We start from the raw sequence: 22,735 nt of genomic DNA on the forward strand, positions 1-22,735 counted from the left end.
TTTTCCATCATAAGGCAATACAGAGAAAGAAGAAGAATTGGATCAAATGGGTGAAGGATTCAAATGGAGTTTGGTAAAATAATGAAGGCAGAGATGTAGCCATCTTTGATTATTTTAATACTCTCTTTAGAGCTGCTAATGATATCGGAAGTATGGATTTTTTCCAAGATTTGGCAGTCAGATTAACAACTAATATGGTGGAACAGATGGATATGCCTTTTACAAAAGAAGAGGTAAAGAATGCCTTAAATGAGATGCACCCAACAAAGGCACCTGAACCAGATGGTATAGGTTCTCTTTTTTATAAAAAATTATGGTCTGTGGTTGGTAAAAATGTTACTAATTCAGTTCTACATGCTTTTGAATAATGGACAATTCCCATCTGACATTAATCACACTTTTGTCACTTTGATTCCAAAGAAAAAGAAGCCTGAGCTAATGTCTGATTATAGGCCAATAAGCCTTTGTAATGTGATCTATAAGTTGATTTCAAAGATTTTAGCTAATAGACTGAAGTTGATTTTGCCTGTTATTATTTCACCATCACAAACAGTTTTTGTTCCTGGTAGACTAATAACTGATAATGTGTTAGTTGCATATGAGGTGGTCCATTTTCTAAGAAGGAAAAAAAGAGGAAATGATGGCTTTATGTCCCTAAAGTTGGATATGAGTAAGGCTTATGATAGGACAGAGTAGAGATTTTTGCAGAAAGTGATGGAACAGATGGGATTCAATGAAAAATCGGTGCAACTGGATATATATGAGAAAGCTTCTGGTCAAAAGATTAATCGTAAGAAAACATCAATGGTGTTTAATCAGAATGTACACCAATCTCAACAGGAGGAGATTATGCAGTTTTGGGGAGTACAACAGTTCCAGTAATATGACAAATATCTGGGTTTGCCACCAATGATTGGAAGAGACAAATATCAAGCCTTCTCATCTTTAAAGCATCGAGTTTGGGCCAAAATGCAAGAGTGGAAGGAAAAGCTACCATCACAATGGCACTATCAATACCCACATACACAATGAGTTGTTTTAAGCTACCAAAATCCTTATGTTCTGAATTGGAAGGGTTGATGGCCAGGTTTTGGTGGGGGCAAAAAATTGATGAAAGAAAAATATGTTGGATTAGCTGGAAGAAAATGTCTGAGTCAAAGCAAAGTGGTGGATTGGGGTTCAAGAACTTGCAGATTTTTAATATGGCCCTTTTAGCAAAGCAAGGATGGAGAATCATGATAGAGAAGTCCTCTCTACTTCATAGGATCTTTAAAGCTAGATACTTCCCTACTTCTAGTTTTAAAGACTCTAAGTTAGGTGGTGCCCCTTCTTTTGTTTGGAGAGGAATCTGGGAAGCTAAAGCAAATTTACTTAATGGTTGTAGGTGGCGTGTTGGGAATGGTATGTCTATTAATATCTGGACTGATTATTGGCTTCTAAACCACAAGTTGGTTCCTCTCACTACTGCAGCTGCTACCAATATAGTTTCTGAGATGGAGAATTCTGTGGCTTCCTTGATGATGCATAATACTAGAAGATAGGATATGGAGAAGGTAAGAAGTTTGTTACCAGCGAGGGAGACCAATGAGGTACTTTGTATCAGATTGCTCTCTAAGAATATACTTGATACATTAGTATGGGAGTATGAGAAAAGTGGGAATTATACTGTTAATAGTGCCTATAATTTTTTCCTCTCTATGGAAACAAATAGACAAAGGGCTAAGTGTTCAAGTGCTGTAGAACAAAAGCTTTTATGAAAGAAGTTATGGAAATTAAATATACCTCATTGAGTTAAAGTTTTTGCATAGAGGGTATGTAATAATATTCTTCCTACACTGCATAATCTTAAAGCTCGAAGGTTATTGACAATGCAAGCTACCATTGGTGTCAAAAAGAAGAGGAGGATTTAAACCATGCACTAATTTATTGCCCTCTAATTAGGGATAGTTAGATTTAGTTCTTTCCTTCCATAACAGACTCAACTTTTAAGGTAGATTTCTTACAATTAGTTCACTCAATTATGAGAAGAAAAAAGATAGGGGAGTTAGAAAAGCTTTTTTCTGATGGCTTGATGTTTATGGTATAGGTGAAATCAAAAGTTGTATGAGAACAAAATATTAACACCAGATCAAGTCATAGAACATGCTTTGACTTTATATCAAGAGCATAATGTAGCAACAGAGGCACAAAAGCAAAAACAAAAATATAGTTGTTGTTGGAAGCCACCTCCTGCAGGGGTTTTAACACTTAATGTAGATGGAGCTACCTTTAGTGATCAATATAGATCTGGTCTTGGTGTGGTATTAAGAGATGACAAGGGTCAAGTGATTTTTACTGTTAGTAAACCAAAAAATGCCATTGCTAATCCAATGGAGATAGAGTTACTTGCTATCTTGCAAGGGATATAATTGTGTATTCCTTTAGGTATTGCTGAGTTCTAAATTGAAAGTGATGCACTTCTTGTAGTTGAAGAATTGAAAAACCAAGGAAGATCATCAACTATGTGGAGTAACCTTGTTCATGAAATCAAAGCTCTTCTCTACAGCCTTCCTAATTGGTCATTTCAGCATAGAGGTCGTGAATCAAATGGTGTAGCACATGCTTTAGCTAAATTTGCATGGCATCTTGATGATATGGCCCTTTGGTGGGATTATATTCCAGAGTGTATATCCCAGGCTATTTGGATTGATTCATCTTTGTAATGCTTCAATTATGAATAAAGATGTTTATTTGCTATAAAAAAAAAAAAAAATAAGGTGGCACATTTACTAGCAAAGGATGCTTTGTTACGTAATTATGTAAAATTCGAAATAGAATATATACCAAATTGTGTTAGGATGGCTTTATCATTGGATATGTTTGTTCATTACTGAATGAAAGTCTGTTTATTATTAAAAAAAAAAAAAACGAATTTATTTAACCCAAGTTAAAAGTTGAGAAATTAATATGTCTAAGAGAAAAAGATATAGATTATTTTAATACTTAACACAATCTTTTGGCAAATTTTATTGGATAATTAAGTCCTTTAGTCTGTGAGCTTTTGGATACTTTATAAATATACAATCATATTCTTCCTTTATTTATTTATTTATTTTTATTTTATTTATAATTTTTTTTAAAGTCTTTCTAAGACACACGGTTATGATATTCAAATACACAATCAAAACAAGGCAGCTATATTCGAAGAATGGACAAATTACTTATTACATTTTCCTGAGTTAGGCAACAAAACCATGATTTTCCTTCTTATTTTCTCTCCGAATCATGTCAACTAATTTCATATCTAATACAGTCTGACACTGGCAACAAACATTAGATCTTAGATTCGACCCATTAGGTCGGAATTACACATCATAAGCCTAGGTACATGTATAATCACGGTTTTGTCCCAAGAAAAGCATATATATATATATATATAGGCTCAGACATTTATAAGTAGGAAACTTTCAAGTTGGTCCTTAGTGACTCGGAGAGTCGGAGTCGAATGGCCGCCAACAACTTAAAAGAGAATTTCGAGGAAAGCAGCTCATTGCGTTGATATCATATCGTCAAATCCCATGCGAAATATGCTCGAAATTGATGGGGGTATTTTGGTAACGACACCAATAATGTTTAAATAGTTTCGGAATACCATATGGTAATTAAATAATAAGTGACCACATTCATAAGTAGTATACCAATATTACCGCCCAGTGTAAATTTTTTTTTGTTTTTTTTCATTTTTCATTTCACATTTTTTTAATCATTTTCTTAATCATTAAATAAAAAAAAAATACACTAATACATTTAAAATCACTTTCTTAATCACTAAATAAAATAAAAAAAAAAATATTTTTTTGCCCAGCGGTCAACCCGAGCGGTCAACCCCAGGCGGCAAAATAGTGTTTTCCTACCAATATATGCTAACCCGGCTAAAGCAACACGGTTTTCGACAGACAAAAGTAGGTCCCACTTTTAATGGATAAGCTCATGCGTGTGAACATCCCCAGACGACGACACGTTTCTTTTCTTCTTCTCTTTTGTGGTCCCCTCAACGTCAAGGATTAGGATGAACCCTTCACCCTAATCACGTTTTTATTAGAATGCTTGCAGTTTTTTAAAGGGCTTTATTACATACAGTCGGGAAATATAATTGGCATGCAGTTAGTTATACGGAATGAATAAAAAAAATTATAAAAAAATTATTTTATATTTAGGAGGATCTACATGAATAAAAAAAGTTATAAAAATAATTTTTTTTTTCATATAAGTCCCGTATTAATTTATTTATTTTTTCACGACTGCATATCGATTATATTTCTCGACTGCAAAAAGTATTTCTCTTTTTTAAATACTGAATGGTCCTACGGTGACGTGGGATCGAGCTGTCCAATCTGTCCAGCCACCGCTATACGACTTGCCATCTATGCACGTTTTTTCGACCGAAAAATTTAATTACAAATATAATTATATATTAATTTAATTTAATATAATTAATTAAAAAATAAATTTTATTAAATATAAAACATAATATTAATATATAAATTATTACTCGACTTTATTTATACTTAAGAAAACTCTTACCCGACATCGGCCTCATCTCTCTCTCGCGGCGTCACGCCTCGGCTTCGTGGGTCCCACCTTAAGGAATGTCCCCTGAATGTCACTATAAATTTGAGGTTTGATTTCCGAAGTAATTCATTCAAAGCACATGCTGCCTTGATTTCCACAGCCCCTTGCAGTAGAGTGCGAGAACAATTCCATGGCCTTGGAAATGGCTGGAATTTTGGGTGCTAATCGGAGATCCGACGAGATCGTCGAGTTATCTGACCAAGTAACGAGTTTTACCGACTTGGTTTTTGGGTTCTTTGAGGAAGGTCAAAATTCGTCGGAAACATCGTCGGACAATTCGTGCAACTCCGACCACTACAAATACGACGAGGAGGATGATGAGGACGAGAACCCTTGCAATGTTGAAGAGAACCAGGCGTTTTGGAAAGAGCAAGAGCAAGTTCTTCAGGTAAAATTTTCCTCCAGGACACAGAAATCTCTTTCGGTAATTGATTCAATATAATTAGTTTTCTTTGTATTAATTAGTGGTTAATTGTAATGTTTTGTGAACTATATATATGCAGGGAACGTTGTACAGAACAAGTTCAATCGAGACGAAAATCCGGCACGCTACAAAGGAGGCCTTAAAGGAATTTGACATGGCGGATAATCAATATTGCGTGTGCCGGCCAACACCGGTGGCCGGAGGTTGCAAGAATTGCTTGCGAAGAGAAATATGCAACCGGCTCACAAGTGATGGCTATAATTGTTCCATTTGCAAGTCTAAATGGAGGGGCACATCAGACATTCCATCGGGTATTAATCATTAATACTCTCATTTCATAATCTTTACATACCACATTTTCTAAAAAAATTTATAGAAGTAACTCATTTTATAAAATTAATTTAATAAGAGAGAGTTAATATATCTAAGATCTTATTCATAAACAATGTAGAATTTATTTTCTAACACTCTTATTCATATGTAAATCTGTATTTTTATTGGTTCTTATCAATGAATAAGTAATATGAACTCTATTCGTCTTGTGGCAAATTCTAATATCGTAAATAAATTTATATGTCTAACTTATATCATAATATTGATTTAACAAGAGATTTATAGATCTAATTTATTTCATAAAATTAATTTAACAAGAAAGAGTTAGTCATTTTTTATAAACATATTTAAGATTTTATTTACATACAATGTAGGATTTATTTTTTAACATTCTCTTTCACGTGTAAGTCAATATTTTTATTGATTCTTATTAATGAATTAGTAATGTGAGTTTCATTCGTTTTATAATAGGTTGTAATATTATGAAGAAATTCATAAATCTAACTCATATCATAATATTAATTTAACAAGATATGGTTATTCATTTCTTATGAATATTTTTAATATTGATTTTGTAAATTTATTCCTTAACAATCACATCATGAATAGAGTTTTTATTTGTACGGAGAAAGTAGGACCCAATAAGATTTTGAGATGACATGAAAATATAGCCAGCCGGGTCATAAAATCAAGTTTCACTAAAATAGGTGTTCCAAATTTTGCAGGGGAGCACACATATTTGGAAGTTTTGGACAAATCAAACCCAAAGAAAGGAGAAGTGAGAGTGGTAATCGAGTTGAATTTCCGAGCAGAGTTCGAGATGGCGAGGGGCAGCAAAGAATACAACCAGTTGATTAGCCGGCTGCCGGAAGTATACGTAGGGAAATCGGAAAGGTTAAGGCCGCTGATTAAGGTGATGTGCTGTGCTGCCAAAAAATGCATGAAGGATAAGAAAATGCATCTGGGGCCATGGAGGAAGCAGAAATACATGCAAACTAAGTGGCTCGGTACTTGTGAGAGAATGACGCCGGCGCCCTTGCCGTTGGGATTGTCGGACCGGCAGCCAAAGCCTAGATCCTCCATGTTAACATTTGATTTGCTAGACGCTTTGCCTGGCTTGCGTTTCAGGAGTACTGCAGTTGAAGTTGTGTGACCTTTGAGAAAGGAAAAAGTTTTGTCCTTTTGTGTAATATGTCCTTTTGTACAAAGTCTGCGACAAAAATAAGTGATCGCTATGCATGAAGTATAGTTATTTAAATTGGTACGACTCTAGTATTTTCTCGAGAGACTTTGATCCGGAATTACACCAGCCAATGATAAGATGACACGTCATCTTTTTTATTTCTAATTTTTTAAAAAATAATTTTTAAATTTGTTAATTTTTTGAAAACAAGTGCTTCTTCTAAACCTTAAAACTACAAAAATCATTTTTTTTTATTTTTATTTTTAAATTTCTTAAAACCAGATCAACTCTCTTTCTTGTTTCTGTCATTTCTAGGTTCTTCTTCTAACCACGTCCACATGCCGCTACTTCCATCTCCGTAGGACTTTGATCCTTCTACTTTTGCCATCGGCATCCTGGTGGGCGGGCATTCGGAACCAAAACATATTTGAGATACCTACTTGGGCTTTATTCAAGAGAAATGCTACATATCATCCCACACCACACACTTTATATATTAAAATATTATTTTTTATTTTTTTTATTTTTTATTTCATTTTATTCTTATTAAACTAATTAAATTATTCTATTTATCATTTACACACTACATATTTATTATTAAAAAAATGAAAAAAAAATTAAAATAAGTGTAGTGTGTGAAGTGTGAGGATGACAAGAAGAATTTTCCTTTATTCAATGGACGCCTAAGCTTCTGAAAAATAAATCGACCTCAGTTAGAAAACAAGAAGGCCCAATGATTGGGTGCTTCTCTGCTATTAAAAGAGTAAAGTTGTTATTTTTTTAAAAAAGATATCTAAGTAATTAGCAAAAAAGTATACAATTAATTGCCAATTCACACCTTACACTTTTCCACGCTCCAAAGGCTGGGAATATATTTTGAGCCGAGGATGTAGCGCGAGACTCATCCGAGAAGAGAGAAAAGATTTCTTTTTATTTTTTATAAAAAAGTTTTATTTAATTTTTTTATATTCTTAATTTTGAAAACATTACTAAAAAATTATTTCTTTAATCACTGAATAAAGGGAAAATAAAAAATAAAAAATCAAGACCCAATCGATACCCATATCTCGGTAGGGCCTAACATTTTTGATATATTTGACATCATCCCCCACCCTTGTCTCTCTATTCATCATTTTTCCTAACCAAAAGATACAAATGTAACAAGTCTATCTTTCCATCATTCCCAGCACCAAGAAATTTGTTGAGACGTCATATCTCAATCATCCTCATTCCTGATCAAAAGATACAAATATGTCTTCTATCATTCCCCGCACCTAAAGGCTCTTCCAGACCTCATATCTCTCTATTCATCCTCTTTCCTAACCAAAAGATATAAATCTATCTTCCATCATTCCCCACACCTTTCAATATTTAAAAAATAAAATAAAAAATAAAAAATAAAATTAAAAAACCCTCCACAATAAGCTCAGACCCCTCCCAACTATTCCTTTTCTCTCCTTAACTTCTCGCTTCATAACTCCTATTGTCTCTTTCTCATCAATCCTCTTATGGAATGCATATACCAAGATATTGACCTCCAAAAAAAAAAGGGGGGGGGGGGGGGGGATGGGATAATATACCACAAAAACTGTAAGCAAGCAGAGATCAAACATCAATTGGGAAACTCATTGCCCAAAAACAACCCCCCTGTCCTACCATTAACAATGCCATCAAATCTTTGTAGTGTTTCGCTAAAAATCAAAGGATAGAAGATATTTGTAAGGGGGTTTCCCCCGGGCTAGGTGTTCAGAGAGTGAGCCCAATACCATGAGGGGCCCAGGCCAACTGAATGCCCCATCGGCCCAATCAAAGGGTCCCACGTCCTAGAACAAAAATTGGTCTACGACCTTGAACGCGTGGGAGATGCAAGGGAGGGAGGAACGAGCTACCTCGATGGAGCTTGACCCCATGTAGCTTTGAGCAGACAAGTGGGCCCAAATCGCAAGGAGCCCTTGATCATCTGACGGGTGGGGAAAGAAGAGTCTGAAGGTGTGCATCCTTTAGTTGAATAGGGTAGAAAGTCACGCCATATTAAATGCACCACCCCATAGAGCCACAGTGCATTAAAGGAGAGCATGATTGAAGGAATTGCTGAGGGGATACATCCCCCTGACACAGGGCATGGATATCAAACCCTAGAGGCTAGGTATAAAATGGAACCCCCATGTACCAAGAACTATCTTTAAACTCTCTACATACTTGCACCAAACTCTAAGACGATACCGACTTTGGCATTGGAGACTCCCCGGCCACCACCATGGCCCCCGTCTCACTGTCTCTTCTTTGTATTTGCAGGCCCAAGATCGAAGACCTAAGTTGCTAAAACTTGACCCAAAGGCGTGTGAAACACGACGTTAACAGTGGCGCCATCTGTGGAATCTTCATAGACCTCGCGTGTCCTTCGTATGCCAATGAGAACCTGTTCTCAGATAGCTCGGGTGTAGGAAGGAAGCAACATCAACAAGCATGTAAGCTAGATTAACATAGATGGAATAGCTGGTCGAAAAACTGATCGCTGAGGTTGTTATCATTCGAAAGAAGAACGAGTCACTCAAAGAAACTGCCAATGAGCTAAGGCATGATGCAGAAGCAACATTGAGCATATTGGGTCCAGAAATGCTGGAGGAGAAGGTGACATAGACAAGGAGAGGAGGAATATGGAGAATGAGCTGGCTTAACCTTAATGAAAAATATGAGGAGATGTCAAGGAAGATGGACACCTCATCATTGGTGGACCAGCTACTTACCAGCATGGGCCTACTGTACAACTAAGAAGTGATGGCGGTGCCCTTACCCCTGATGTTTCAAGTCCCCCTCATGGAAATGTAAGATAGATTCAGGGACCCACTTGAGCACCTAGAAACCTTCAGGGCACACATGACTCTGCATGGTTTCCCAAGGGAGGTGGCTTGTAGAGCCTTCCCGTTGACTTTGAAGGGACTGACAAGAGTATGATTTGCCTGGCGTGGGGAGTTGGCCTGGTTGTTTCTTACATAATTTATGGTGAGTAGGAGAAGGAGACGGCCTTCGACATACCTCATCACTATCAAGCAAGGAAAGGATGAGAGATTGAAGACATACCTATCTAGGTTCAACAAGGAGTGCCTGACAACAGACGACCAGGACGATAAGATCACCTTGGTAGTGCTTCTGAGAAGAGTATGGCCTTGGTCCTAGTTCGTGGTAGAGTTGGCCAGTAGAACCACCGCCACACTGTGGGAGTTCATAGATCAGGTTGAAAACTTTAACAATGCCGAGGACACGCTCCACACTCTGATCGAGCCGAGGAAGAAAGAACTGGAGCTAGCAAAGAAATGAGACCTCCCGATGGAAGGAGAGAGAAGGCCCCCTCAAAGGGCTTAGGGCTTCAACTAAATTGATCGGCACTTGCCATCCAAAAGGACAAATGCTAGCCCACCCAAGAAGAAGATCAACCAACTCGTTGCTATTGCACTTACCACCACCAACAACACAGAAGACTGGGATCGAGCAGATTGGCCAGTGTCGAGGTATCCTTCTGCTCGCCTTTAAAGCAAGTATGGAGGAGGTAGTCGTAGGAGAGAAGCACCGAGATAGGTGGTAGGCCGAGGTGGGAAAAAAGCCCGTAGCAAAGGGAAGTCGGGAAAAGGCCCCTACGTGGCCACCCCCAGCCTTCACACCAGGAAAGACCTCCACTTGGGGAGATCAGGACCATCATGAGTGGGATCGCCAGTGGAGAAGTGTCCTCGCTTGGAAGAAAGGCACATGCCAGGGAGGCTAGATATCGAGAGGTGTACTTGGCCAAGTACAGGAGAAGTGTGTCGGCCCTTATAATCTCCTTCTGGCAAGACAATGAAAAATGGGTCCTTTACCAGCATGACAGCGCCTTAGTGGTGATCATGTTGGTCACCAAATTCACTAAGAGAGAATTCTCATCGACAGCGATAGCTCGACGGGCAACCTATTCTGGGAAGCATTCACTCGAATGGGAATAGATGCTGCCTCACTCCAATCGGCTCCGACGCCACTCAAGGGCTTCTCCAAGGCGACAGTTTAGCCGGTCGAGACCATCACTTTGTCCATTTTGGTGGGCAGCACTCCCTACACGACCTCTATCATGGTTGACTTCCTGGTAGTGAGGGCTTTATCATCTTACAATGCCATAATTGGCCGATCAACCCTCAACAACCTGGAGGTAATCACTTCTACCTACCATCTAAAGATGAAGTTCCCGACCTTTCAAAGAGTAGGAGAAATCTGGGGAGAACAGGTCCTGACACAGGAATGCTACGCGCAGGAGTTAAAGGTAATGGCTGGTAAGGTATGCACAAAGCACCCCCCGATCCATTAAGAAGGTGAAGCCTTGAAGCAAGAGACTATCTTCATCAATAATAAAGAGGCAAGACGACTTCCCTTACCGAGTTGGAGATGTAGTAATGGGCTCATATAATAAAGAGGCAAAGGAGTAGGCTGTTCCACCCCTCCCACCTGGACGCCTTGTAAATTTATAATTTATATTTTTGTTTGTTGCTCAAACTTTATTAATGAAAAACATGAATTTTTTAGGAATGGAATGTGTAAAATCGATATCTGCATCAACATATATCTTCATCAATGAATATCTCTACCAATGTAAATCTCTATCAACAGAATCTCCAAAGACAACCTACCTCCCTGCGGGGCACCAAGGGGGTAAATCATGCCTAAGTGCTATTCTATCCTTCCTGCAGGCAACGAATTACCCCATCTCGATCATGGTGAAGTGTGGATCGGCTATTCAAATGTCTGGCATTTACCTTCTCCACTGGGTACCAAAGGAATGGGTGTAATGCCTAAGGTTGCTTAATCCCTCCCATGACGAAGTGTGAGCTAGTCCTTAGCTGCCCGACAACTTACCTTCCTTGTGGGCATCAACAGGTAGGAATTGATCCAGTCTCAAACTGCTTGGTACCTACCTCCCTGCAGGGCTCCCAAGGTTAAGGTGAACCTAAGGCTACCTTATCCCTCTTGCAATGAAGAGTGAGTCTGGCCCTTTGGATACCCAACAACTTACCCCGACCTCTACCTTACAAAGAGTGGGATCAACATCAGCTTGACTCTCACCTACCTTCCTTGTGGTGCCAATGAACGAGAGTGTGTTCAGTCACAAACTGCCCCAACAATCTACCTCCCTGTGAGGGTCAATAGGTAGAACCTACCCTAGGCTCAATCTGACCTTCCCAGGGAGGAGAGCGGGCCCAGCTTCTTAGCTACCCAAACAGCTTACCTCGTCCCCATCGTGGTGAAGTGGGGACTGGCTCCTTAGCCATCTGACAAATTACCTCCCCAGGGGACAAAAAGAGAGGGCATGGCCTGAGGCATCCCTACCCCTCACTCGGCAGAGTGTGATTGAGCTGAAATATTACATATTTTATACATCTAGAACCAAGATATCTTAATTCTTTCATTACATTATTATTGGTTTTATATGGAAAAAATGATTAAGATGAATAAATCTAAGTTGTGATTTAAATTGGTTAATAACATAATTTTTGCTTAATATTATAACTTGTGATTTAATTGGATAATATTCCTTTACAAGCACAATATATTTTTGATATTCTATTCTTTATTTTATTTTATTTCTAATTTTTTATTTTTTATTATATAGGCTAAGAAACGGAGAGCTTTCCATTGGTAAAAGGGAATTGCACACCTTTATACGAAACCTTGACCTTGGGCATTTTTGACTCACACCTGGCATGACAACATATGATGCTATTATGCATTCACGCCTCACCAGAAAAAGGGCTTGGCATTATATTCATTCTGTGCCGCACATAGCAATTTTTCCTTTTGGGGCATTTCGGCCATAGAAGATTTATTCTCTTTGGAGCATTTTTCAGCCGCACCAATTTATTTCTTTGAGCATTTTTGAGGCCGCACATATTTTTCTCTTGAGGGCTTCCATTCAACGCCGCACATAATTATTAATTGGTAGAAGAGGAACTGGAGCACTGTTGAAGAACTTTTTGAAGGGTCCAATTGCTGCTACAGTCTAGCCTTCTCCACTACTTTCAATCTCCATCTCCGTTCATTTGGCTTAATATTTTCATTTCCTACTTTTTATTTCAATTCAATTTGAAATTTATGGTGTATTCTTGATATTTTTGGCTTAAAAGTATGGACATTTTATTTGCTATTTATTTTATTTTATGTTAGTTATTTTTCTTATTTCTTTAAACTTCCATTAAATATGCATTACAATTACATTTTAGATTAATTTCAGTTTATTATTTAATTTTTAGATTAATTAAATTTGTTTAGCATAGTTGAATCTTTAATTATTATTTTCAATTTATTAGTCTTTTACGTTCCATTTTGACACTAAGAAAAAATCCAAAATATGAATCTAGTCTATGACTAGTGCCATTTTTATTTGCGTTGTACTTTTTCATTCATTTTACATACCACCACTTTTGTTTGTGAAACTTTTTACCATTTTATACGAGTTTGGATTTAAGCAATTTTCCATGAGGAGATGATCTAAGAATTTTATTCCTAATTATTACACAACATCCTCCTGCACTTGGGATAGCCTTTGTGCTACTCATTTTTTAGCGAGTCAAGTTTTTGGCACCATTGTTGGAGATAATTGTCTAACTTAAATTTAAACTTGTTATTTTTTATTTTCATTTTTTTTCACTCTTTGATTACCCATTTCATTTTCCATTTACCACTTAGTTGCTAGAACCTTATATATGCTATACAGACTGACGTTTTATGTCATGGGTGAGGGACATTTTAAATAGGTTGCTTAGAGTTACATCGAGCATTGAGAGTAGTGTACACAGTTTAGAGATAGATAGCTCTTCTGTCTCTTCTATGATCGAGGATATTGAAATTGAACAAACTATGGCTGCACCTGCATTGCGCATTCTTAAGGATTATTTGCAACCCACTTGCACCACTACACCTTCATGCATTGTTTTACTCGAAGATGCACTTAATTTTTCTATTAATCATGGTATGATGTCAGTGATACCCAGTTCCACGGGATGGATTCTGAGAGTCCTTACCAACACCTAACAGATTTTGAGTTGGCTTGCACTACTTTTATTATTAGGGCCATTACTAATGAATTTATTAGGCTTCATTTATTTCCTTTCTCTTTAAAGGACAAAGCGAAGATTTGGTTTAAATCTTTGAGATCTAATTCTATCTCTAGTTGGTCTGATATGTAGCGAGAATTCTTACAAAAGAATTTTCCATTTCAAAGAACTCGGTTTTTGCAAGAGCAAATCAGCTAATTCAATCAGAAACCTGATGAAACCTTTCAGGCCAGTTGAGAAAAAATTTAAAGATTTGGTAAACATCTGTCCACATCATGATTTCGAATCTTGGAGGTTGGTGAGCTACTTTTACACTGATGTCACTCTAGAATGCAAGCAATTTGTTCAAACGATATGCAATGAGAAATTCTTTAGCAAGGTGATGAAGCACTATCATTTTTTGATTATCTTGCTAAGAGTGTACAACAATGGAATACTCGGACTGATTGAGTGCCGTTAATAGCACAACCACTAAGGGCCATTTCTGGAGGGGGCAGATATGAGCTAAGGAGGACACTGATGTTCAAGCCTGAATAACTGCTTTAACTAGAAGATTGGAGGTCATGGAAATGAAAAAAGTGAAAGCTGTGATAGTAGTATAGGCATGCTCTATAATTGCTGATTTGAACCATAAGACCCAAGACTGCCTGACTATGCCTGTATTTCAGGAAAGTGGGTCTGAGTAGATGCAATCAGTTAATTGGATTAACAAAGCACAAAATCAGCCTTTTTTCAACACATATAATCCAGGGTGGAGGAATTACCTAAATTTCTTATGGAGAAATGATTAGCTTGGCCGGTCTCTACTATCTTCACAGTAGCCATTTCATCAGGGTGCTCCTTAGCACTAATATCAGCCATATCAGAGTCCTCAGAGCTATTCTTTTGTAGCGCATTCTGGATTTTAGCCTCATATAGTTGCAAAAAGTTCTAAGCCTCAATCATCTACAAAGAAGTCTCTAGATGACAGTATGACACAGATGACCACTACACTTCAGCAATTCATGCAGATTCAGGCCACCACAAACAATCAGAACACTTAGGCCATAAATGAGTTACGAGGTACCATTAATAAGATGAGCACGACCTTGAGCATTCTAGAGAAAGAGAAATTTCCAACACAGCTTCAGCCTAATCCTCAAGTATATAGGCAACAACAACAAGTGCCTAATGTCTCAGGGGACTTTATTAAGACAGCGAAGGCCGTTCTTACTTTGAGAAGTGGGAAGGAAGTTCTTCAACCTGAGATGACCATGTACAGATAGGTAGTTCCTTCTAAACCTGAAGATGTAATAAAGACAGATGAAGCTAAGAAAGAACTAGAGGAAGTGAGGCTAGAATCAAAGAAGCTTGTGAGTGGAGAGGCTGAAACTATTAGAGGGTACCAACCTATGGTTCCCTATCCTCGGAGATTGGCAGTTGGCCAAAAGAACAAATATCACACCGAGATTAAGGGGATTTTCAAGCAAGTAAAGATTAATATTTCACTTTTGGATGCCATACAATAAGTGCTTTCGTATGCAAAATTTTTTAAGGACTTGTGCACAGTGAAGAGGAAGTTGACTGTGAAGAAGAAAGCATTCATAACAGAGCAAGTTAGTGCACTGATATTGAATGAGACTCCTCAAAAGTTTGGAGATCCTAGCTCTCCCCACATTTATTTGCATTATGATTGGTGAGTCATGCATTGGGAGAGCTCTACTTGATCTAGGGAGTAGTGTGAACTTTCTACCATTCTCAGTGTATGAGCAGTTGAGATTGGGTGAGCTGAAAAAGACCTCCATCATGCTACAGTTGGCAGACAGATCAGTTAAAGTATTGAGGGATATAGTTGAAGATGTGCTGGTCCAAGTGAATAAATTTTATTACCCAGTGGATTTTATAGTTCTTGATATGCAATAGCCAGTCTCCACTATTCACCATATGCTTGTCATCCTTGGACGACCATTCCTTGCTACTTCGAATGCACTTATCAATTGTCAAAGTGGAGTACTAAATCTCACTTTTGGGAATATGACATTAGAGATGAATGTGTTCAACGCTTTCAAGATGCCTAGTAGATGCGACGATTCAGATGTGCATGCTGTTGATATGGTATATGATTTTGAAGTTTCAGAGTTGTTATCAGTATTTGATTCCGAAGGTACATCTAAGGACGGCTTTCCTGAGTAGTCTGAGGCTCTTGTTGACACAATTCTTACATTATTAGAGTTGACAGAATCAGAAAGGCAATTGATAGAGACAACTGAGTCTCTTCAGTTATCAGGTGTGAGTTATACGAGTAATTGATGTAGGCCAATCTTTGAAGCTCTTGATTTACCAGGAGCCATGAAGTCATCAGAAGAAGAAATCCCAATACTAGAGTTGAAGCCATTACCCAAGAACTTGAAGTATATTTTTCTGGGTCCAACTGAGGATACATTTCCGGTGGTCATTTCTTCTCAGCTTACTTCAAAGCAGGAAGTAGAATTATTAACAGTGCTGAGACATCATTGAGGAGCGATAGGTTGGACTATTGCAAACATCAAAGGTATTGACCATTCAATTTGTACCCACAACATTTTTCTAGAAGGAGATTCGAGACCAGTTCGTGATGCACAACGGAGGTTGAATCCTACAATGAAGGAGGTGGTGAAAAATGAAGTACTGAAATTGTTAGATGTGAGCATCATCTACCCTATCTCTGATAGCAAATGGGTAAGTCTGACACAATTAGTACAAAAAATATCTGGTTTAATTGTTATTGGAAATGCTAATGGTGAGTTGATCCAGACTAGGAAGGAAATGGGCTGGAAAATGTGTATTGACTACTAAAAGTTGAATTCAGTCAGTCGAAAAGATCACTTCCCATTACCTTTCCTAGATCAGATTTTAGAAAAAGTAGCGGGTAGTGCTTTTTATTATTTTTTGGATGGCTTTTCTAGTTATTATCAAATTGCTATAGCACCAGAGGATCAAGAGAAGACCACCTTCACTTGCCCCTTTCGTACTTTTACTTTTAGAAGAATGTCATTTGGTTTATGTAATGCATCTGCTACTTTTTAGTGATGTATGATGAGCATTTTGTCTGATATGCTTGATGATATGTGTGAGGTTTTTATGGATGATTTTTCTGTGTTTGGTAAATCTTTTGATGTCTATTTAAAAAATCTTGTTACTGTGTTGAAATGATGCGAGGAAAAGAATTTATTGCTGAATTGGGAGAAGTGTCAGTTTATGGTCACTAGTGGTTTGGTACTTGGACATTTAGTTTCTGAACGCGGCATAGAGGTTGACAAGGCCAAGATAGAACTAATATCTCAACTACCTATTCCTAAGACAGTGAAGGATATTTGTTCTTTTTTGGTCACACTGGCTTCTATCGACGTTTCATTCAAGAATTTAGTAGTATTGCAAAACCATTGTGTATTTTATTGTAAAATAATACTACTTTTGTTCGGATTGATGAGTGCTAGCATGCTTTTGAGACTTTGAAGGAACACTTAACAGTTGCACCTATTATACAAACTCCTCGATGGGACTTACCTTTTGAGACTATGACCGATGCTAGTGATTTCGCTCTTGGTGCTGTTCTTGGCCAAAGAGTGGACAATAAGCCTTCGGTCATTTATTACGCAAGTCATACTTTGAATGATGCACAAAAAAGTTACACCACCATTGAGAAGGAGTTATTAGCTGTTGTGTTTGCCTTAGATAAATTTCGTTCTTATATTATTGGGTCTCATGTTATCATTTTTACTTACCATTTTGCTCTTAAGTATTTGTTGGCAAAGAAGGATGCTAAACCCAGGTTGATTCATTGGATTATTTTGCTCCAAGAATTTGACATCACTATCCAGGATAAGAAGAGAGTCGAGAATGTGGTAGCCGATCACTTGTCACAACTATAGCTACCTGATGTGTCTACATCCATTCCTCCATTGAATGAAGTTTTTCTTGATAAACATGTTTTTGCAGTGTCGCACACTCCATGGCTCGTAGACATTGTGAATTACCATGTCACCAACCAGATGTCGGAACATTGGATAGCTCAGGACAAGTGTAAGTTCCTTGTAGATGTACGATTTTATTACTTCGACACTCATTATCTTTTTAAGTATTGTGCTTATTAGTTGGTGCGTCAATGTATTCCTGACGATGAGTTTACTTCTGTTTTTCATTTTTACCATACTAGGGCTGGTGGATGCCATTTTGTAGCTAAGAAAACTATTGCCAAAATTTTACAAAGTGGACTCTACTAGCCCACTATTTTCAGAAATGTGGAGTCTTTTTGCAAGGCATGTGAGCTTTGTCAGAAACTTGAAAAAATTATAGCATGTAACATGATGCCCCTTTCTCCTATTCTTACACTTGAGGTATTTGATTGTTGGAGGATTGACTTTATGGTACCATTCCCAAATTCATTTGGAAATTTTTATATTTTAGTTGCTGTGAATTATGTTTCAAAATGGGTAAGGGTCATACCTTGTAGAACAAATGATCATAAGGTTGTCATCTATTTCTTGAAAGAATTGTTTGCATGTTTTGGCATATCCAAGGCGATTATTAGTGATGAGGGTTCACATTTTTATAACAAACCTTTTCGAAAACTTATGCAGAAATATGGAGTGACCCATAAAGTCTCTACTCGATATCACCCTCAGACTAATGGTCAAGTTGAGTTGGGCAATAGAGAGATCAAACTTATTCTTGAAAGAATAGTCCATCCCACTCGGAAGGACTGGTCTGAAAAATTGGTTAATGCTCCCTGGGCTTATAGGACTGCATTCAAAACTAAGTTAGGGATGTCACCTTATAGATTGGTTTATGGTCGGGCTTGTCATTTACCTATTAAGATTCAGCATCGTACTTTATGGGCTATTAAGCAAATTAACTTTTCACTTGATGCTGCCAAAGGTTTAAGAAAGTTGCAGATTTCGGAGCTTGATGAAGCAAGGAGGGAGGTTTACAACAATTCTCACTTGGTAAATGAGCGAATGAAGGCCTTGCATGAGAAGAAGATCCATGACAAACATCTTGTCTCTGATCAGAAAGTGCACCTCTATAATTCAAGATTACATATTTTTCCCAACAACCTGAAATTCCGATGGAGTGGGCCATACATTGTAAAGGAGGTTCATCCTCACGAGGCGGTAGACATTGTCAATCTGAAGAATGGCAATAGTTTCACTGTCAATGGATAACGTCTAAAGCCATTTATGACCGTCTTTGATCCAAATGAAGGGATCTTGCTTGTGCAAGACCTCAGGGAAATATTCTGATTTTGATTTATTTATTTATTTCTTCCCTTTGAGGCTTTCTTTCATTGGATTTTATCTGTTATTTATATTTGTTGTTTTGCTTTCATTTTATATCATGTGATTGGTTGTCTGTGTTGCTTACTTATTCTTGTGCACTTTGTTTTCTTTCATTCGATTTATTGAGGACCATGTCTCTCATTAGTTGGGAGGTAGTGTGTGCGCACAGTTATTTAAAAAGAAATTGCATTAATATGATGTGCATTGATATATATATGATTGACACACACTTTATTTCTAGCATTTTGTGAAATTTGAGCACCTTGGTGGAGTGGCTGAACATAATTATTTTATGAAAATTTATTTTCAACCTTGAGCATAGAGCATGATTTCTGATGCATCATATTTTGTTGATACATGGTTTGAAACACCGGGCTACTATACTTATTGAGATGAGACTTGGTAAGATTTAGATAGAATGAAAGGAAAAGTTTGAAGGACATTTTGCACATACTTACACCTGTAGTGTTCATTATTTACTATCCACTGATTTAACACAAGATAAGTAAACTGCAAGATTACCGAGCCATGCTAAAAAAGAAAGAAAAAAGAAAAAGAAAAGAATTCGAAAAGAATCGAGAAAAAAGAAGAAGAAGAAGATAAATGCAGCTTAGTGAATTTTCCTAAATAAAGGGTTAGAAACAGTTACCCTAACTTTGGGGGTTGAGTATTCAATTTTTAAACAGAGTTGGCGTGAAAACTGCCAATCCCTTGGGCTTTAAGGTAGTTAAAATCAGCAATGATTAATCTTAATGTTGAAAAATCTAATGACAAATCTTGGCTAGTAATGAGGAACACACAATCGTGTAGCTATACACACACATCTGAGTTCTGAGACATTTTTTCCAATTCTGTGTGAAGGATTGTTAAGATTGTCTTGGTGGGTATAGCTCTTGGGGTTGAGTAGTCATGGATCAGCTTTTGTGAGAATTCAGAATTGTGTTTGATTGCTTTTGTTTGAATTTCGATCTTTATGCAATGTTCATCTAACTTAATTTTCACTATTTTTCTTAAGGATTAGCAAAACGCTAGTGGAGGGGGTGTGATTGAGCTGAAATATTGTATATTTTGTACATATAGAACCAATATATTTTAATTCTTTCATTACATTATTATTGGTTTTATATGGAAAAAGTGATTAAGATGAATAAATCTAAATTGTGATTTAAATTGGTTAATAGTATGTTTTTTGCTTAATATTATAACTTGTGATTTAATTAGACAATGTTCCTTATAAGTACAATATATTTTTGATATTCTATTCTTTATTTTTATTTTATTTTATTTCTAATTTTTATTTTTTATTATGTAGGCTAAGAAATGGAGAGCTTTCTATTGGTAAAAGGGAATTGCACACCTTTATACGGAACTTTGACTTGGGGGCATTTTTGACTCACACCTGGCATGACAACATATGATGCTATTAGGCATTCACGCCTCACGGGAAAAAAGGGCTTGGCATTATATTCATTCTACACCGCACATAGCAATTTTTCCTTTTGGGCCATTTTCGCCACAGAACATTTATTCTCTTTGGAGCATTTTTCAGCCGCACCAATTTTATTTCTTTGAGCATTTTTGAGGCCGCACATATTTTTCTCTTGGGGGGCTTCCATTTAATGCTGCACGGAATTATTAATTGGTAGAAGAGGAGCTACAGTACCGTTGAAGAACTCCATGAGGGGTCTAATTGCTATTATAGTCTAGTCTTCTCTACTATTTTTAATCTCCATCTCCGTTCATTTGGCTTGATCTTTTTATTCCATACTTTTTATTTTAATTCAATTTGAAGTTAATGTTGTGTTCTTGATATTTTTGGCTTAAAAGTATGAACATTTTATTTGCTGTTTATTTTATTTTATATTAGTTATTCTTCTTATTTCTCTAAACTTCCATTAAATATGCATTACAATTACATTTTAGATTAATTTTAGTTTATTATTTAATCTTTAGATTAATTAAAATTGTTTAGCATAGTCAAATCTTTAATTTCTAATTTCAATTTGTTAGTCTTTTACGTTCCATTTCGACACTAAAAAAAAATCCAAAGTATGAATCTAATCCATGAATAGTGCCCTTTTTATTTCCGTTGCAATTTTTCATTCATTGTACATACCACCAGTTTTGTTTGTGAAACTTTTCACCATTTTATACGAGTTTGGATTTAAGTAACTTTCCCCAAGGAGATGATCTATGAATTTTATTCCTAATTATTACACGACATCCTCCTGTACTTGGGATAGCTTTTGTGTTACTCATTTTTGAGTGAGTTAGAGTGCAAGTTAGTCCTTCAACTACTTGACAAAACTCTAGAAAGGCTATCTCCTCCAGTGGAACGCCCATGGTCTTTGCCACTCTTATCTTTAGCAAAATGGCTCAGGTTTGCATAGTTCCTAAGGTTATTTAAACTAACCGAGTTGACTCTCGTAGGTCAAGCACACAACTCCCACCTACCTTCCCATTGAAGACCAACAGACCAGTCCGGTCTTAGGGTGGCTTGGCTTGCCTTACAATGAAGCGCGAGCTCAATCTCTCAAAGGCTCGACATAACCCAAGTCTAGTGTGGCCTTAACAAGCCGCTTGACCTCCGGTCATGGAAAAATGTGGATAGGTTTCTCAGCCTCCCAACAGATTGTTTCCCCATGGGGACAGAAGGAGAGGGCATGGCCTGAGGCAACCTTGCCCCATGACAGAGTGCTAGTTCAATCCTTGGACTGCCTTACATAACTCTGGAGTGCCATCTCCAATAATAGAAAGCCTTGAACCTCTGCTATGCTCCTCGGACCGATCAGGTTAGTAGATGGCAGAGATTGTTTACACTGATTGACTTGCCCCTTGTAGCTCTAGTGAGTAACTCCTACATGCCTTCCCAAAGAGGACCAACAGGGTGGCCTGACCTTAAGGTTGCTTGACCTGCCTCACAGCAAATTGCGCTTGTGGACTCCTGACCAACATAGCTTGATCGTGTTCAACCTTAATGTATCGAGCAGCCCTCGTACGCATGAGGGACGGTAGAACGAGTCCAGTCTAAGCGTACTGCTCGACTTCCTCCAAAGACATAGGTAACGTCGGCCTCTACATGCTACTTGACCACTAGTGAATGTCTAAAGCAAGCAGCTCGCGCCTGAGCTGGGGTCTTTCTACCGACCTCATGGCGGGTCAATAAGCTGGAAAGGTTAGGGGCTGTCGACCTCTTGCACACCCAAGATGGCTGGCAGGTCATTTGCTAGCCCGATCACATTCATGCACATTATGGGACAACTCGCCAGCTAGGACCAAAGAGTAGGGATGACTCAAAGCTTCCCAACCTCTCTCCCTGTAGAGTGGAAGTCTAATCTCCCCTTGGTGCCAGTTATTCTGTTGAGTTTGAGTTATCTGCCTATAGAAAGAAGAAAGGGGTCAAGCCCATGAAGCCAATAGCGATGTCTCTCACTTAACACTCCCCCCTGCGGGGCATGCAAAATAAATGTACGAAGTGCGAATAGAAAAAAAAAAAAAAACTAAGGGAACCAGCTTAAAAGGGCGCCGACAAGGAGAAGAAAGTACTGTGTCCCCATGGACTTGCCCCATCCCTTGCCCTTGTGGACTACACCGGCAAGAAGGTCCAGGCTTTCTGGCCCATGGGTCAACTAGTGAAGAAATAAAGAAAAAACAATAAAATAAAATACACGACAAAGTAGATAAGAATGCTTGTTCATTGATGACTAAAATATTTTCAAAAAGGAAGGCTGCTATGTCTTTATAAGGGGCCTTACAAACGAAAAGGGCAGATGTGGACATCTGAAAAAGGAAAACATTTAGTTGACGTGCTTGGAGC

General features: G+C 37.7%; 1 protein-coding gene across 1 annotated transcript; it reads left to right on the forward strand.

The window, feature by feature from the left end:
* Nucleotides 1–4,620: 4,620 nt before the first annotated feature.
* On the forward strand, nt 4,621–6,626 carry LOC122304008. Its single transcript, XM_043116018.1, has 3 exons — nt 4,621–4,999; nt 5,115–5,346; nt 6,094–6,626. The coding sequence occupies exons 1-3, from the start codon at nt 4,742–4,744 to the stop codon at nt 6,519–6,521; spliced, it is 918 nt and encodes a 305-aa protein (XP_042971952.1). The 5' UTR covers nt 4,621–4,741; the 3' UTR covers nt 6,522–6,626.
* Nucleotides 6,627–22,735: the final 16,109 nt, after the last annotated feature.

Source organism: Carya illinoinensis, chromosome 3, assembly GCF_018687715.1.
Source record: "Carya illinoinensis cultivar Pawnee chromosome 3, C.illinoinensisPawnee_v1, whole genome shotgun sequence".
Taxonomy (NCBI): domain Eukaryota; kingdom Viridiplantae; phylum Streptophyta; class Magnoliopsida; order Fagales; family Juglandaceae; genus Carya; species Carya illinoinensis.

Coding starts and splice junctions, on each gene's coding strand:
- LOC122304008 (XM_043116018.1), top strand. CDS start 4,742: ATGGCCTTGGAAATGGCTGGAATTTTGGGTGCTAATCGGAGATCCGAC. Junction 5,000..5,114: donor AGCAAGAGCAAGTTCTTCAG/GTAAAATTTTCC, acceptor ATATATATGCAG/GGAACGTTGTACAGAACAAG. Junction 5,347..6,093: donor CACATCAGACATTCCATCGG/GTATTAATCATT, acceptor CAAATTTTGCAG/GGGAGCACACATATTTGGAA.